This window comes from Littorina saxatilis, linkage group LG12 (assembly GCF_037325665.1).
Source record: "Littorina saxatilis isolate snail1 linkage group LG12, US_GU_Lsax_2.0, whole genome shotgun sequence".
In the NCBI taxonomy this organism is placed as follows: Eukaryota; Metazoa; Mollusca; class Gastropoda; order Littorinimorpha; family Littorinidae; genus Littorina; species Littorina saxatilis.
The window spans coordinates 41,794,862-41,813,088 of NC_090256.1; the positions used below are offsets into that span (position 1 = coordinate 41,794,862).

Below are 18,227 nucleotides of genomic sequence, written 5' to 3' on the forward strand. Positions count from 1 at the left end.
GCATTGCTAATACCCGAAAGGACATTAGCGATGAGGGAGGACCTGATCAAGTGTTCAGTTCTGCGACCAGTAGCGGCCGCAATCGTGGAAGCGATGGCAGATCTGTATCCAAGAAGAGTCTTAGAAGAAAGACTCTTCTTTTGATACACTTCCACCAGGAAGTTGGCCAAGTCCTGTGTTGAGGGATAAAGCGGCTTTATCCCCTTGGACAAGGCGAAGGTGGCCCAAGCTCTCCAGCGTAAGTCGTAGAGCTGATTAGTTGATCGCCTCTTAGCGTTCAAGGAAAACTCTACTGAACTCTTGTGCAATCCTAGTGCAAGCAGTTTGGAGCGCACAAGAGCCATGCGGTCAAGCACAGACTCTCTGGACGTGGATGAGGGAGGCATGATCGAGGCTGGAGCAGACCTCCCCCGTCCAGATCCAGAGGTAGAGGGTCTACGTGGGTGAGACCGCGAAGATCTGGAAACCACGGAGCTGTTGGCCAGTAAGGCGCGACCAAAATCAGTCTTGGTCGTTCCTGCAGATATTTTGCCAGCACCCTCGGAATCAGAGATGTCGGGGGATAGGCGTAAGCATCGAGGAGCCTCCACAAGAGAGTGAATGCGTCCAAGTGGAACGCATTCATGTCTCGAAAGGGGCTGACGTACCTGGGAAGCCGAGCGCTGAATCGAGTTACGAACAGATCGATCAGAGGACGGTCCCACCTTGCCCACAGACGCTGTAGAACGTTGTGAGCGATGGTCCATTCTGTGGAGAGAACCTGATCGCCCCGACTGAGAATGTCGGCCAGGGCGTTCAGTTTCCCCGGAACGAACTGGACTGACATCCGGACCTGATTGGTCTGGCACCAGAGCAGAATCTCCTCCGCCAACAGGGAGAGGGACCGAGAATTGGTGCCCCCCTGGTGGCGAAGGTAAGCTAAGCATGTGGTGTTGTTGTCCCCGTTGAAAATCAGAGGGGCCAAGGACAGGCCGAATGGGAGGGCCCGAAACTCGAACACCGTGCCCTCCCAAACGAACCGGAGCAGATGTCGGTACCCCGGGGCCACCAGGATGTGGAAGTAAGCATCCTGGAGGTCCCAGACATGGCCCAATCATTTGGCCGGATGGCCAACCGGACCGACGAAGGGGTTTCCATCTTGAACTTGCACCTGTGAAGGTACAAGTTCAAGGTGGAGAGGTCCAACACCGGCCTGAACCGGCCGTCCTTTTTGGGGACGGTGAACAGGCGGGAGCAGAACCCCAGAGAAGGCTGAGAAAGGGGGTAGACCGCCTTCTTCTCGACCAACGAGTTCACCTCGTCCTGAAGAGCCTGCCATCTGGCAGGCTCTCGAGGAGGGGGGAACGTCCAAGGTAGAGCGGACAATGGAGGTTGTGACGACAGCGGTAGAGAAAACCCCGACCACACCACCCTCAAGAAAAACTGGTTGGAGACCAGTCTGCCCCACATGCCGCGGGCCCGAAAAAAGGGAACCGACGGACGAAAGAGGGGCAACTTGAGGGGGCGTCAACGTAGGGCCGGGACTCACTGAAAATTCTGCTGGCGGGCAGGCGCAGGCTTGCGACCACCCCCCCTGGTGGTGCTGCTTCCCCTTACCTGTCTGAGCACCCTTCGTCTTGCTTGGGAACGCAACAGGCGCCTAAGAGGAGGAAGAAGGAGGCAGTGAAACTGGCTTCTTCTTCTTCTTCTGAGGCTGGGAGCTGGAGGTGACTGTAGCACTTCTCTTACTCCCCGCCGCCGTCGCCGAAGCAGCGAGGCCAACCATCAGAGAATCAGTGTTCCTCTGGCGTGTGGACTCCACCACAGAACGAACAGTGTCCGGATGAAAGAGGGAAGAAGGCTGAGGAAACGTGTTCCTCAGACTCTTCCTCATATCCGGAGGCACTATAGAAGTAGGCAGAAAATGATCACGGAACAGGGCCAATAAAGTGGACCCGTGTTCCAATGGCCAATTCTGCCGCAGACGTCACGCACGATCGCACGGCATGCAAAGCCCGATCCACTCGAACCGTGTCAAGGACCCGAGTGGAATCGGACTCTGCCCGATCGGGAGGGTCCAACAGTGTGGACAGCGTGCTCATCCATGTCAAGGCCTGTGATTGGGCCTCGACTGTGGAAGAAACGGTGGCCTCAAGATTGTGGAACGAAGCAGAGCTCAGTTCCACCTTCTTGACCGAAGGCACCTCCCCAACGAACACATCACCGTCAGCCCCACCCTAAACACTCGAAGTCTGGAAAGGGAGAGTTCGAGAGTCAAAGGGAAAAGGGAGGGACGAAACAGATTGGACACGAGGAAACAGTGGAGGTGCGCCTCCCGAAGGAAAGCATGGCACTGAACCCGCGTCCTCCCGAGGAACATAGGTCGCGTTTGCACGTGAATCTGTACTCCTCAGGCGATGTGCTGCCGCTTCCACCGTGGCACTTAGACTAGGGTGGAACGCGAATTGCCGGCGGCCGGATCGTTCATAAAACGAGCCGCCGGCAGACGCGGCGTGAGCCTCCCGCGCCCGGGCCGAAGCGGACTCAAAGGACGAGAGGGCGTCTCAGGGAAGGACGTCCTGAAACTGTTCAAACGTCCTTCTAGCTGTGCGAGGACGAGCCTCCTGCCTCTCGTCCTCAGACCCCGGGTCCACGTCCTGTGTGTCAACACTAGACAACAGACGCTTAAGAGAGGCATCCGTGACGTCAAGACGCCGCGTGATGTCTGTCATGTACTGTTGGAAAGTACGAAGCATAGCTTCGGAAGTTCCATCAGAAACCGGCAAGGGTAGAGGTTCAGTGTTAACCTCAGGGCGACCCTGATCCTCCTCCCTATCGTCCTCCGACTCACTCTCCTCTTCACTTCCCGACAACTCCTCAAAAGCAGGAGTGTAGGGAGCTTGAGGGGGAAGAGCCGAAAGCGATGAAGCAGGCTGTGAAGAAACGCCCACAGAAGCAAGAGGCCGCGAAGACCCCTGCCCCAAAGACGAAACGTCTCCAGCAGCCGAAGGGGGAGAAAAACAACAACCCTGCGACTGTTGGGTCAGCCCAGCCAACGAACCCCCGCCATTTATAGACTGAACAGGAACCCATCGGGTCTGATCAGAAAAGAAATGGTCCGGTCCGGTCGGGGGTGCCGATCCGGTCCGGTAGGGTGGTCCGGTCCGGTGCCGTACCATCCGGAGGTCCCGTTCAGCACCGAACCATCGTACCCACAGAAGTGTTCGGGTGGTTAGGTCCGGACGTGGACACACCGTACCATCCGGACCCGTAGGTCCGGTGGTCCGGTATGGTCCGGTTCGGTGCCAGACCATCCAGACCAACAGAGGTGGTCGGGTGGTCCCGCACCGGACCATCCGGACCCGTAGGTCCGGACCCGTAGGTCCGGTACCATCCGGAGGTCCTGTTCGGCACCGAACCATCCGTACGCACAGAAGTGTTCGGGTGGTTCGGTCCGGGCGTGGACGTACCGTACCATCCGGACCCGTAGGTCCGGTTCGGTGCCAGACCATCCGGACCAACAGAGGTGGTCGGGTGGTCCGGACCGGTCCGGTAGGGTGGTCCGGTGTTCCGGTCCGGTGTTCCGGTCCGGTCCCGTACCATCCGGAGGTCCCGTTCGGTACCGAACCATCCGTACCCACAGAAGTGTTCGGGTGGCTCGGTCCGGACGTGGACACACCGTACCATCCGGACCCGTAAGTCCGGTATGGTCCGGTTCGGTGCCAGACCATCCGGACCAACAGAGGTGGTCGGGTGGTCCGGTCCGGACCGGACCACCGGTCCAGCACCGGACCATCCGGACCCGTAGGTCCGGTCCGGTCCCGCACCATCCGGAGGTCCCGTTCGGCACCGAACCACCCGTACCCACAGAAGTGTTCGGGTGGCTCGGTCCGGACGTGGACATACCGTACCATCCGGACCCGTAGGTCCGGTTCGGTGCCAGACCATCCGGACCAACAGAGGTGGTCGGGTGGTCCGGACCGATCCGGTAGGGTGGTCCGGTGTTCCGGTCCTGTGGTCCGGTCCCATACCATCCGGAGGTCCCGTACGGCACCGAACCATCCGTACCCACTGAAGTGTTCGGTCCGGACGTGGACCTACCGTACCATCCGGACCCGTAGGTCCGGTGGTCCGGTATGGTCCGGTTCGGTGACAGACCATCCGGACCAACAGAGGTGGTCGGGTGGTCCGGTACCGGACCATCCGAACCCGTAGATTCGGTCCGGTCCCGTACCATCCGGAGGTCCCGTTCGGTACCGAACCATCCGTACCCACAGAAGTGTTCGGGTGGCTCGGTCCGGACGTGGACATACCGTACCATCCGGACCCGTAGGTCCGGCATGGTCCGGTTCGGTGCCAGACCACCCGGACCAACAGAGGTGGTCGAGTGGTCCGGCCCCGACCGGACCACTGGTCCGGTACCGTACCCTCCGGACCCGTAGGTCCGGTGTGTTCCGGTTCGGTGCCAGACCACCCAGACCAACAGAGGTGGTCGGGTGGTCCGGTCCCGACCGAACCACTGGTCCCGTACCGTACCATCCGGACCCGTAGGTCCGGGGGGTCCGGCAAGGGCCAGAGGTACTGTCCCGCACCGGACCCTAAGGTCCGGTACGGTCCCGTACCATGGGTCCCGTCCGGACCAAACCCGGAGGTCAAGTCCAGTCGGGACCCGTGGGTCCGGTTCGATCCCGACCCGTAAGCCTGGAACGTTCCGGACCCTTGGTCCGGACCATCCGTCACCCGAACACCAGACGCTAAGGAATGGCGTGGGGTCAAGACGGTCCGGTCGGAGGTGTCGGTCTGAGCAACAGAAACAATGTTCCCGTCGCCCTGACCATTCGACAGAAGTACCACGTTCTGTCGAACACCTCCACGTCCAGTAACTAGTCGGCCGGAGCGTTTCAAGAGGGACAGCCACCAGTCACACGGACGTCAGAGGGAACCGTAGTAGCAGTGGTCGTAGGCACGAAGCCTGAAACCCCTGCCCCCACAGGACCGCCCTGAACGGGGTCAATTCGCATCCCAACCCCAGCGGGGAGGGAATTCAGAGACCCCGTCATCTCCTCCGATCTCCCCCCCCAGGAGGCCGAAACTACTGTCAAAACAGCAGCAGACGACCCAGCGAGGGAGTTCAGAGGAGGACCCGTGTCCCTCCTGGCTTCCACAGCGGTGGAAACCGAGGAGGGCACAGGAGAGGCACCGGAAAAGGAAGATTTTAATGCCAACTGCACCCGGTGTTCCCAGGCGGTCACCCATCCAAGTACTAACCGGGCCCGACGTTGCTTAACTTCGGTGGTCGGACGAGAACCGGTGTTTTCAACGTGGTATGGCCGTTGGCTGTCAAAACCTGAGTCTCTCCAGTAGCCCCTAGATCGGATTCACCAACCCCCAAAGAGGGTTGGGAATCGACCTGCCCCCGGATTCGAGCCAGGGGGGAGAAGGAAACCTTCCCCCCAGGCTTGAAACCGGGAGGAGCTGAAGCCTGAGACTGAGGGCCGGACAACGGCGTCGAAGGGGGGGAAGCCTGTTCCACTGAAGGAGAAGGAGAAAGAAGCTTTTTCTTTCCCCTCGACCTTCCCCGAACCTTCGACGGCGCAGCCCCGCCCGAAGTCCCAGGCTCAAGCCCAGCCTGTTTGAGCAAGCTCGCATTGAGCTTGCTCAAACAGGCTTTCTCCGCCCTCCCTCGCCGCAAACGCAAAGCGTTTGGGGAGGGAGAGTCGGAGCGCCGAAAGATCCCCTTCTCCGTGCGTAAAACATGACGCTGGGCGCCCGGAGAAGGGTTGCCCCCGGCAGACTCTGGTTCCGTAGAACCAGAGCCCAAAACAGGACGAGACATCCTACCTCGCCCTGTACGTACCCTTAAAGACCGAGAATTAACAAAATTCAAAGAAAATTTAGGTCAATACTCAAGTGAATGCGGCGAAACGAGAAGCAGACGACCGGTCACCACGAAGTAGGACGGGAGGCACGCCGAGTCCGCCACACAAAAACGGAGGCACAAGTTGAAGGAAACACAACGTAGCCTCAAGCCAGAAGTGGAAAAACACACAATAATCCAACAGGTGATAGTCCACACAGAAAAGGAGCCTCTTAGTCCAAAATAATCCGGGAGCGTAGCAGAAACACAGCCGGTCTGACACGCGCGAAAAAAGAAAGAGGACGCGCCACCTACATCCTGTAAGGGGGAAGCACTCGGACAGTGCTTGGGATCCACGGTGGCGCATGGTTATGGGAGATAATTGTACCCACTCAGCGTTTTGTCCAATTTTTTCGGCCTATAATAGATAATGTGCAAGAATAGTACTGTCGAGGTAAGTGTTATATTGACTGTTGTATTTTCGCCTTACGCGACTTGTTTGAATCTTGATTTGGAATGTTAGCCGTCTATCTTTCTCAGATTTCTGTCTTTGTAAATTACATGTAAAATTGGTTAGGACTTTTGAATGCCTAAAACTTTCGTTTTAAAAAGATGTTGGTGAGAGAGGACTCACATTTGGAGAAGGACAGCAGGCATATTTTCCTTGGTCATTCTGACAGCACGTCTGACCGTCAGGACACTGGGACTTGCCATCCGGACACATGACGCTGCTGGGCATTCTGCACACATCACAAAGTCATGGTCAAGAGTCCAACCGGTCATCACATGTTACAATGGCTGGTGCATGTTCTTTGTTCAAAGATAAACAACCATTATTTGTGTGTGTGTGTTGTTTGTGTGAGTGTGTGTGTGTGTGTGTGTGTGTGTGTGTGTGTGTGTTTGTATGTGTGTGTGTATGCGTGCGTGCTTGTGTGTTTATTGAAATTGTATAGTGCTTGGAGCCGTGAATCGGGACTTGCGCTATGGAAAAGTGACTTATTATTATTATTACTATAATCATTATGTTCTTATCTTGGAAAAATGCAGTAGTAATATCTTTCAGCATGTGAAGAGATAAGAACACAACACTTAACATCATACTTATCACTCCCCCAACAAGATAACTATTGGAGTAGAATAGACACTAATTCCCAATCCCTCTACCCTTCTACCCCCCCCCCCCCCCCCTTCCTCCCCCCCCCCCCCCAAGAAAATCAGATCTTAAAAAGTAGCCAGTCTTGAACCGAGGTAATAAAGGATTTTAACAGAACATCTGGAAACAAAAACAAGTCGCATGAAGCAATATAAAAACATTTAGTCAGTCGTTATCAAACTATAAAGATCAATAAAAATTAAAAATACAGTCATCGCCGAGACTACATGCAGATAGTCTTAGCTAACTCAAGGACCAAAGCGGGTCACGCTCGTCTCCGTGAAGCATGCGATCGTTGTACTTACTGCACCTATTTCCTTCCATTCTGAGAACATGTTTAGAGAAAACATGACATATCTATATATTTTTGAATTCAGGAGAAGATGGAGAATACAATGTGATTTTAATGACAACTTTAATGAGCAAACTAATAAACTAATTTTTAAGCTTCCAAGCTGAAATGCAATCCCATATTCCAGGCCTTTGTCGAAGATTGCTTGACCAAATTGTCATCAATTTGGTTGAAAAATGAGGGCGTGACAGTGCGGCCTCAACTTTCACTAAAAGCAGAATATGATGCCATCAAGATAGTTATCGAAAAAAATGAAAAACAAGTGAGGGGATATAATACCAAGGAACTCTCATGTAAAGTTTCATGAAGATCGGTCCAGTAGTTTTCTTGGAATCATTCTACACGCACACAGATACGCACACACATACACCACCACCCTCGTCTTAATTCCCAGTCTATGTTAAAAAAATTTAGTCAAAACTTGCCTAAATGTAAAAAACAGTCTTAAAAGGGGAGAAGTGTTAAATCGCTAGAAGTCCTGGGGGTAAAAAGGGGGGTTCCACCGTACAACTCCATGCCATGAACAAGACGCCACAAAGACAAGACGCCACAGAGACGAGTTCCTTACTTGACAATTGCTGGTTCCTTTGTCAGCATGGGGACTGAGGGGAAGCGCTGGGAAAGGCTGTGGTCACAAGTCTTGGTGGCCAGGTCACACTTGTAGCCCTGAGGGCAGCAGTGAACATGATCGCTGCAGCAGGTCGCCTGAAAGCAGCACAGCATCAATCAGAAGAAGAAACAAGTCGCGTGAGGCGAAATTAGTACATTTAGTCAAGCTGTGGAACTCACAGAATGAAACTGAACGCACTGCATTTTTTCACAATGACCGTAGTCCGCCGCTAGTGCAAAAGGCAGTGAAAGTGACGAGCCTGTTTAGCGCGGTAGCGGTTGCGCTGTGCTGCATAGCACGCTTTACTGTACCTCTCTTCGTTTTAACTTTCTGAGCGTGTTTTTAATCCAAACATATCATATCTATATGTTTTTGGAATCAGGAACCGACAAGGAATAAGATGATATTGTTTTTAAAACGATTTCGGAAATTTAATTGTGATCATAATTTTTATATTTTTAATTTTCAGAGCTTGCTTTTAATCCGAATATAACATACTTATGTTTTTGGAATCAGAACATGATGAAGAATAAAATAAAAGTAATTTTGGATCGTTTTATAAAAAAAATAATTTTAATTACCAAAGTCATTAATTATTTTTTAAGCCTCCATGCTGAAATGCAATACCGAAGTCCGGCCTTCGTCGAAGATTGCTTGGCCAAAATTTCAATCAATTAATGAAGGTGTGACAGTGCCGCCTCAACTTTTACAAAAAGCCGGATATGACGTCATAAAAGACATTTATCGAAAAAAATGAAAAAAACGTCTGGGGATATCATACCCAGGAACTCTCATGTAAAATTTCATAAAGATCGGTCCAGTAGTTTACTCTGAATCGCTCTACACACACACACGCACAGACACACACTCACAGACACACGACCCTCGTCTCGATTCCCCCTCTATGTTAAAACATTTAGTCAAAACTTCACTGAATGTAAAAACAAGTCGCACAAAGCAAAATGAATACCTTTGCTCAAACTTACAGAAGTAGGCCACGATTTACGACTGAAAGCTTGCATGAAGTCTGTCAAGAAAGCCCTGACTGAATGTTTTGTTTTGTCCTGAATTAAACGTTCCAAAAATGTAACCATACTTGCTTTAATTGAAAAAACCCATATTTTTCGGATTTCTGTCTTTGTATATTCCATGTAAAATTGGTCAGAAGTTTTTTATGCCTAAAATTGAGGAGTTTTTGTTTGACTATCTCTTACAGTACGAAGTGATTACTGCTTACAACACGCTTAGATTTTAATGAAGACATTTTCATATCCTCTTATAGGCCTATTTAGGTTAACTAATTGTGAAATCAATTTTAATGGAAAATTTCAATAGTACATTTTCATTTGATTAATATACTTACCCAATTCTCATAAATGCATTGACTTCAATCTCACATGCTAGATGTCGAAAAACTACTCAAATTACCTGCCCTTGCAAGGGTGGTAACCAAGCTAAAAACAGACGCCATAGCCGTTGCTATGCCCTGTCCCACCTGGTTACCCATAACCCACCGCGCACCACGTGAGCGCCGGCATCCGGAATAATCATTCTCGACTTTCGACGACACACGTCAGACGTGCGGAATTCGTCTGCTCACTTGGCTTTCCCTAGCCCTTGTCTTTGTGACGTTATGGGCTTGGGGGGGCCTTTACCTGTTCGCCTTTCTTTTGGTGAGACCTGCCCTTTTTGACTCGCATGCGAAGCAAAAGTGAGTCTATGTACTCACCCGAGTCGTCCGTCCGTCCGTCCGTCCGTCCCGGCGTCCGTCCGGAAAAGTTGGATATTTCTTGGACACTATTCAGTCTATCAGTACCAAATTTGGCAAGATGGTGTATGATAAGGCCCCAAAAAACATACATAGCATCTTGACCTTGCGTCAAGGTCGCAGGGGCCATAAATGTTGTCTAAAAAACAGCTATTTTTCCCATTTTTCCCATTTTCTCTGAAGTTTTTGAGATTGAATACCTCACCTATATATGATATATAGGGCAAAGTAAGCCCCATCTTTTGATACCAGTTTGGTTTACCTTGCTTCAAGGTCAAGGTCACAGGAGCTCTTCAAAGTTGGATTGTATACATATTTTGAAGTGACCTTGACCCTGAACTATGGAAGATAACTGTTTCAAACTTAAAAAATTATGTGGGGCACATGTTATGCTTTCATCATGAGACACATTTGGTCACATATGATCAAGGTCAAGGTCACTTTGACCCTTATGAAATGTGACCAAAATAAGGTAGTGAACCACTAAAAGTGACCATATCTCATGGTAGAAAGAGCCAATAAGCACCATTGTACTTCCTATGTCTTGAATTAACAGCTTTGTGTTGCATGACCTTGGATGACCTTGACCTTGGGTCAAGGTCACATGTATTTTGGTAGGAAAAATGTGTAAAGCAGTTCTTAGTGTATGATGTCATTGCTAGGTTTAGTTATTTGACCTTGACCCTGAAGGTCAAGTAAAGGTCAAGGTCAAGCATGTGAGACATATGGGCTTTGCCCTTCTTGTTTTTTATTGAATTGAATTGTTTGTTAGGCAGGTAATTTGAGTAGTTTTTCGACATCTAGCATGTGAGATTGAAGTCAATGCATTTATGAGAATTGGGGTAAGAATATGTAATTTAATGTATTTATAATTAATAATGGACACATGAGTGCATGTATGTGGATATGTATGTGAGGGCGTGGGTATGGGTGTATGTGGTTTAGGATATGTGTGTGCAGATGAATTTATGTGCTTATTTATATGTTTTGAGAGTGATATAATATCTGTGTATACAAGCCAAAACAAAAATGTCTCTTTGTCTCACATTCAGATAATAAAGTTGTATTGAATTGAATTGAATTGAATTGAATTTTAAGAGCTGTTGGGTGAGAGAGGACTCACATTGGGAGAAGGACAGCAGGCGTATTGTCCTTGGTCATTCTGACAGCACGTCTGACCGTCAGGACACTGGGACTGGCCACCAGGACACACGACGGTGCTGGGCATTCTGCACACATCACACAGTCATGGTTAACAGTCCAACTGGTCATCACATTTCTTTTTTCATTCCATTTACTCTATTATCACAAAGCTGGGAAATTCGGGTTGCTTCCTCCCAGTGGAAAGCTAGCAGCAACAAGAGTGGTGCTACCCAGGTGTGTGCGTGTTTAGGTGTAATCAGCCATCTGCACTTATGGCAGAATGACCAAGGTCTTTTACGAGCCACTGTGGTGACATGGAGATGGGGGGGGGGGGGGGGGGGGTGCATGGATGCCGTCTCTGGGTCTGCACATAAAGTTGACCTGTGTCAGTCCCTGCTGGAATTCGAACCTGTGACCCTAAGATCAAAAGTCCAATACTCTACCAACTGAGCTAGCCCAGCCCCCCCAGTCATGGTCAAGAGTCCTAGCGGTCATCACACGTTACAACTGCTGGTGCATGTTCTTTGTTAAAAGATTAACAAGCATTTAAGGGGGTTCTACTGTACCGATCTTTAAAAAGTTCAGTAGTAACATCTTTTCACACAAGACGTCGAGATAAGAACAAAACACTCAACTTTATCGTACTTATCACTCCCCCCAAAAGATAAGTATTGGAGTAGAATATACTCCCTCTCCCCCCAGAAGACACATGAGCTACGACACTTAATGCTGGTAGGGTGGTCAAAGAAAATATCACCATCTCCATAACATACAGCCCAAAAACACTTCAGATGCTTTCTTTCTTTATTTGGTGTTTAACGTCGTTTTCAACCACGAAGGTTATATCGCGACGGGGAAAGGGGGGGAGATGGGACAGAGCCACTTGCTAATTGTTTCTTGTTCACAAAAGCACTGATCAAACTTCAGATGCTACTGTACAGCTAAATTAAATAGGCTTCGGTCAAATTGGCTCAGTATCGCTCTGATCTTTAACAACAACAAAATCATCAACCAAACTTTAATATAGTAAATCATTTTCTCACAAGAACATCACACAAATATCATGAAAAAGAAACCACACTAAAAACACAAAAAACAACTCCCTCAATATATAAGATCCCTACATTTAAGATTTCCCCCAATTTAAAAAACACCCTACTTTCCTTGATCATCTGCGAATAAAATTAATGTGTTAAATTGCCTCCATTCTTACCTCCATTCTCAGAGTTCCCTCTATCTTAATACTTCCCTCCCTTTTAATTATTACCTGCATGATTTTCTCAGGTGGTCTTGTGCTGTACAGAGGAACCCTCACTTTAAGACCCCCCAATTTAAGACTCCCTCCCTTTTAAGACTGTTTTCTGACTTTCTGTTCATATTGCCTCTTAGTTTTCCCCCTTTTAAGACCCCTTCCTTTGTAAGACATGATTTTCGCAGATTTTAAAAGGGGGGTTCCACTGTATATATTTTGCACAAATAAACACAAGGTTCCAAGCCTGACCATGGCACAGCAGGCTAGCAGAGTGAAAATGTTGGCGTTTCGCCGTCAAGCATTGTCTAGCGAGTGACCTGAACTGTACTTTTTATTTATTTATTTATTTTATCCCCGAGTACGCAGTACTAGGGTCCAACAGACTTTAATTGTGTATCTGTCCGTCTCGACTTAACAGCTTATTGCTGGAAAACTACTGGGCGCAGTTAGTTCAAAAGTTGATACACTAACTTGATAATAGGTCCGATTGATCGTATTAAAACTTCATAATGTTACCTGGGACCTAAATGCGAAATAATCCACAAAAACGACTCTTAGCGGTGGGCGCAATTCGCGGTGGGATAGAACTGCTGTTCGGCTAATAGAACAGCCAGCGACTTTGCGTGCGTGTGCCACTCACAGTTCGGGTGCTACGCGACCTGAACGAGCAAAGTTAGCACCCTAGGCATTTGAGTTCACTGGCAAAATTGTCAGAGTTGGTGGCTTGGTGGAAAGCACGTCCGCCTATGGCCAAAGTGATGGGTTCGATTCTCGGCATGAGCGGTCTATTTTTTTTTTTTAAATTCTTGTTTACTATTGTTTATTATGAACGTTTTAATGTTTTATAAATGAATAATTTTTTTTTTTTTTTTTTTTTAAATCCACGTGCACAAGACAAAAACTTTCATACTGGGGGAGCGAGCCAGTCTGAAGAGTACTTGGGTCCAGCGTGAGCGTTTTTTATTTTATTTTATTTACGAGGATTTATATCGCGCACGTATTTCACCACACAAGGCGACTCAAGGCGCATGTTACCTATTAATGCCGTGTGAGATGGAATTTTTTACACAATATATCACGCATTCACATCGGCCAGTAGATCGACTGCCTTTAGGAGCTGCATCCACCTTTCACGGCCTATTATTCCTATTATACGGTCACACGGGTATTTTGGTGGACATTTTTATCTACGCCTATACAATTTTGCCAGGAAAGACCCTTTTGTCAATCGTGGGATCTTTAACGTGCATACCCCAATGTAGTGTACACGAAGGGACCTCGGTTTATCGTCTCATCCGAAAGACTAGCACTTGAACCCACCACCTAGGTTAGGAAAGGGGGGAGAAAATTGCTAACGCCCTGACCCAGGGTCGAACTCGCAACCTCTCGCAAGTGCGTTACTACTCGGCCACCCAGTACTCTGTTCCCATAATTATCCCATCCCCCCTCTAGGCAAAAATAACAATAGTCCCATGCCATCATAAAAGCTTTTGTGTAAGCGCAACATTTATTTAAGACCTGATTTTCTCTGATTTGTGGAGGTTTTAAAAGGGGGGGGGCGGGGGGGTTCCACTGTACATATTTTGTGTTAATAAACACCATGCATGTTCCAAGCCTGACCTGGGCACAGCAGGCTGCTTGGCATTCCATGACACCGACTCCTGTCCGCGCTCGCACTTCTTGGCCTTCAGGTTGCATGAGAAACCGCTGGGGCAGCAGTGGCTATGATCGCTGCAGCATACAGCCTGTCACACACAGAGTATCCCAGTAAGTCACACACATAGAGTATCCCAGTAAGTCACACACATCGAGTATCCCAGTAAGTCACACACATCGAGTATCCCAGTAAGTCACACACATCGAGTATCCCAGTAAGTCACACACATAGAGTATCCAAGTAAGTCTACAGTAGACAGAAGGAGCATTAGTCAGTGTCTCAAAGAGATGTTTTACTGTGAAAAATGTTGGACAACCATCACACATGTTGCATAACTAGGAGAAACAAAACTGTGTGAATAAAATTGTTTTATCCAAATAAGTAAAGTACAACAGTAATTCAAAATTAGCATCACTTTAGATGAAAACCATGTCACCCCAAATATGCACTGCTAATATAACTTGTGAGAAAAATCCACACAACCAACCAGCATGCAAGCTAATTCACTCACCAACACACACTCTCTTTTTTGGCCTTACAACAAGAACACTATTGGAACATTTAATTTATAATTATTTGTCCATAAATATTTTTTATTTTGAATGTTGGAACGTTAGTAGTCTATCTGTTTTTGGAAATTAATAAAAATACTTAACACATGTAAACACACTGAAAAACATAGTTCAAAATGTAACAGAAGGACAGAGCTTTACAAGCACAACTTGTACGCACCTGAGGAAAAGGGCAGCAGCCATACTGTCCACTGGCCTCCTGACAGCACGTCTGTCCATCGGCGCACTGCGTCTTGCCGTCGGGACACGTCACTGAGCCGCCAGACACCCTGACCACAATGCAAACCATTTAGCCTTACAGTAGAACCCCACAGACTAAACCATCATATGGCCACAAAGCTGAAGCTAGTTCCCTCGCCCCTTTGTCTGTGTGGCAAGAATCAGACAGCAGAGCACATCCTGCAGGCTTGTCCATACCACAGTGCTCTGAGGGACACCACCTGGCCAGAGGAGACAGCGCTACAAAAGAAGCTATACGGCCCCAGAGAGGACTTGGAGAGGACAGCACGTTTCGCCCTGCAGTCCGGACTGACGATCTAACAGCGAACGACAAGAAGAAGAAGAACCCCACTTTAAATATTGATACAGTGGAACCCCGCTTTTAATGATACACGATACATGCAAAGCCTGGCGGTGACTTTGCGATGAATTTTCTACTGCTGATATGTTGAAGTCTCTGAGACAAACTCTGACAACTTTGACAAAACATTTGCACAATCTTAGATTGCATTCACACAGTGGTTTGGGCAATACTTCACATTTGAATCACCAATGAAAAATATGCACCACACAAAATAGCAGTGAAATGCATGCCAGGGAGTCCACATTTGCTCCAACACTGAACTAAAAATATAAAAATCGGATCCAGATCACATATGTAAAAAATATATATAAAAAATATTAAAAAAACATTCTGATAGAGAAATCTGAACAATACAAATGCGAATCCCACCCGTGTAAATTGAAGCTGCTGAATCTTAACAGCCACAAGTTGAAAACAACTGACTCCAGTAAATACCTGCACATGAAAGAAGTTAATACACCAACCTTGGAGTTGCCGGCTTCTTCTCTGCCCAGGGAATGAAGAGTTCCCCCTGAGGAGGTTTACACGAACCACTCGTCTCGTCACAGGTGTAGGATGTCGGGCAGCAGTGGATTTTGTCGCTGCAGCACACCGCCTGTGTAACACATCAGTATTCTCTTACCACTTGTCCTCAAAATGTGAACGTATCAGTGTGTAAACATCAGTATCCTATTACCGCTTTTCATCAAAGTGAAAAACGTATCAGAAAGAATACAGCCATACTGCATTATGATGAAACAGTCAAAGGCGCTGTTGCTATGTGTCGCCGACACTAAAACTGAGTGATACACATGATGTTACTTGCACTCACAAATGGAAAATTACAGAGAAATGAGAGGAAATTTGAGTGGCGATAGAGAGAGTGAAAAAAGAAACAAAAAGGAAGAGAAGAAAAGTTCATAGACTAGACACACACACACAAAAAGATTACCATTAAACAAAATCAAAATGATCACACACAAAATCAAAATTCATTAAAGTGAACTATTACAAAACTTTACTTCTTCCTGCAGTGATGCACAGCAATAGTAAATTGTTTCCAGTATACACCCCATTAAGTTAAGCAAGTTGTTGTCCACCACGTCTCACTATCTGGGATATTGACAGTTAAACTGGGCCATTTATAAGTGTGGTGACAAAAGTACACATGAACTAGACCATGAACCAGTCAAATCTGCTCTGAGCCTGGACAGACAGGGAGGGGGGAGGCAGCTTAAGAGATCATCTGCAGCTTGCACTTTCTTAATACTTTTCACACTGCTCGAAGTCGGTCACTGTCACTCAGTGTCTCTGATTGAGAGCACATGAATGAAAGTTGCATCCACTTTGTAGATGGACATCAGGTTACTGTGGCATACAAAATACAACAAACATACTGATACTGATACCTATACAGTGAAAACCCCCTTATAAAAATGAATACCCCCCCCCCCCCCCCCCCCCAAATGTAGGACGTCCCCCCCCTTTTAAGACCTTACTTTTTCAGATTGTCTGTTCTGAGTGTTCATATAGCGTCTGTAAACCTGCCTCCATCTTAAGACTCCTGCCTTCTTAAGACCTGATTTGTGAAGGTCTTAAATTAAAAGAGTTCCACTGTACTAGATTTTGAGTTTGGAATTCTGAGCTTTACTTTTGCCAACAACCCACCTACTGCTTTCCAGGAACACAAAAACATGTTTTAAATGTACCTGCTATTACTTTTAGTAAGACCCAGAGCAACAAATTCTTCAAGACTATAACTGCCCAATGCATCAAGCTTCTCTCAAATAAATGCTAGATAGAAAAAATTTATTTTTGTGCTCAAACAAACAGCTACAAGTAGTATCTCGATCTCTCTCTCAAACACACACACACACACACACACACACACACACACACACACACACACACACACACACACACACACACACACACATGTACCACTGACAAGATACTCCATGATATGAAAAGAAGCAAATCAAGGACCTTTAAGTCTAACTTACCTGCCCAAAGTGAAACGGCTAATTAATTCTAATATGAAACCTAACGACCCAGATTAGACTGCACTTAAGCAAAGGGTAAATCTTCTCCAATACTTAATAGGCCAAAACCAGCTTAGCAAAATAATCTTTCATTTCCCTGTCTAACACGCTTGCACTGATGAACTTTTGACATACACATTAGAACACAGCTGATTTCTTTCTCTTTCATTTCAATTTTGATTTTAATTGTAATATGGGTTGACAACATTTTTTTAGGATCAATGCATTTAGAAGTTATAGAAGTGTTGCTTAAAGCTGTTTAAATAACGTTTGCATGGCACTGGTGATAAGGTGGACAGAATGAAATACATGTTGATACACTTGTGTATACCCAAACTATACTTGAACCCCACAATGGGACATGGAAACAGAAACTTGCTATTAATGATACCATCTCAGTTTTTCACCCGTATAGAAAAACTGAAATTTGAAATACACTTTATCTTTTGATTGTACAAACTGAAAGCAACAACAGGAAAACATCAATTAACATTTAAACAATTAACACGCTAATAAACAGAATCAAAAAACCAAGAAAGGTAGGTTGTTGGAACGTTTGTTATATATTGACAAAACAATACATTCAAACATTTTGACCCAACGGTCTTTTAAGTGAACAGACAAACAAATATTCACACAAAACTTATCTTGATAGAATCAGTTTTTGCCCACTCGTCAGGAAGCCGAGCGAATGAATTGGGTCAAAATATCTGTGAATGTATTGTTTTGTCAATAACAAACGTTCCAACAACCTACCTTTCTTGTTTTTAGATTCTGAATTTTGGAACGTTGGCAGTCTCTTTGTTTTTGGATTAATGTCAATAAACAAGAACAAAAAAGTCAGGTAAGGTGATCTGTTTAGTCCTGTGATATTTCCCTCATGAAATTTCGGATCACTCTCTCCATGATGAAGTGGCGCTACCCATTTTTTCTTCTTTTTCCTGCATGTGTGCGTTCGTGTTTTGCAATCCCTTTAACTTTCACAGTAAAATTGGGATCTGTATCATGCCCATGCGTACACACAGGTGTGTTCGGACACCGAGGAAAGTCTGCAAAAAGTTGACTTGAGAAATAAATCCCTCGCCGAACCCACGATCTAAACCAATGGCATGCCAATAGCGACAAAACGGTTTTAAAGCCAGCACAACTACAGCCAGCCATCTTGCTGTCTTCAAATATATAAATATAAATATGTACCCACTACCCTACATGTCCACACTTATGACGGGCGCAATGGCCTAGTGGATAAGACATCAGCCTCCTCAGCGGAAGCTTGTGGG

At 47.1% G+C, this 18,227-nt stretch overlaps 1 protein-coding gene and 1 non-coding gene across 10 annotated transcripts in view; both read right to left on the bottom strand.

The window, feature by feature from the left end:
* Positions 1-18,227, bottom strand: part of LOC138981974 (progranulin-like) — a 44,405-nt gene that overhangs the window by 7,404 nt on the left and 18,774 nt on the right. For 8 of the 9 annotated variants that reach the window (XM_070355168.1, XM_070355169.1, XM_070355167.1 and 5 more), the window contains 6 exons: positions 15,391-15,521; positions 14,504-14,612; positions 13,735-13,859; positions 10,843-10,948; positions 7,910-8,046; positions 6,471-6,576 (listed from right to left, as the gene is read on the bottom strand). In XM_070355168.1, coding sequence (XP_070211269.1) covers positions 6,471-6,576; positions 7,910-8,046; positions 10,843-10,948; positions 13,735-13,859; positions 14,504-14,612; positions 15,391-15,521 — 714 coding nt within the window. The remainder of the gene's footprint in view (positions 1-6,470; positions 6,577-7,909; positions 8,047-10,842; positions 10,949-13,734; positions 13,860-14,503; positions 14,613-15,390; positions 15,522-18,227) is intronic. The other variant, XM_070355166.1, reaches the window with a different exon arrangement.
* On the bottom strand, positions 5,199-5,317 carry LOC138983406 (5S ribosomal RNA). Its single transcript, XR_011461142.1, has one exon. It is a non-coding gene; the product is annotated as a 5S ribosomal RNA (ribosomal RNA).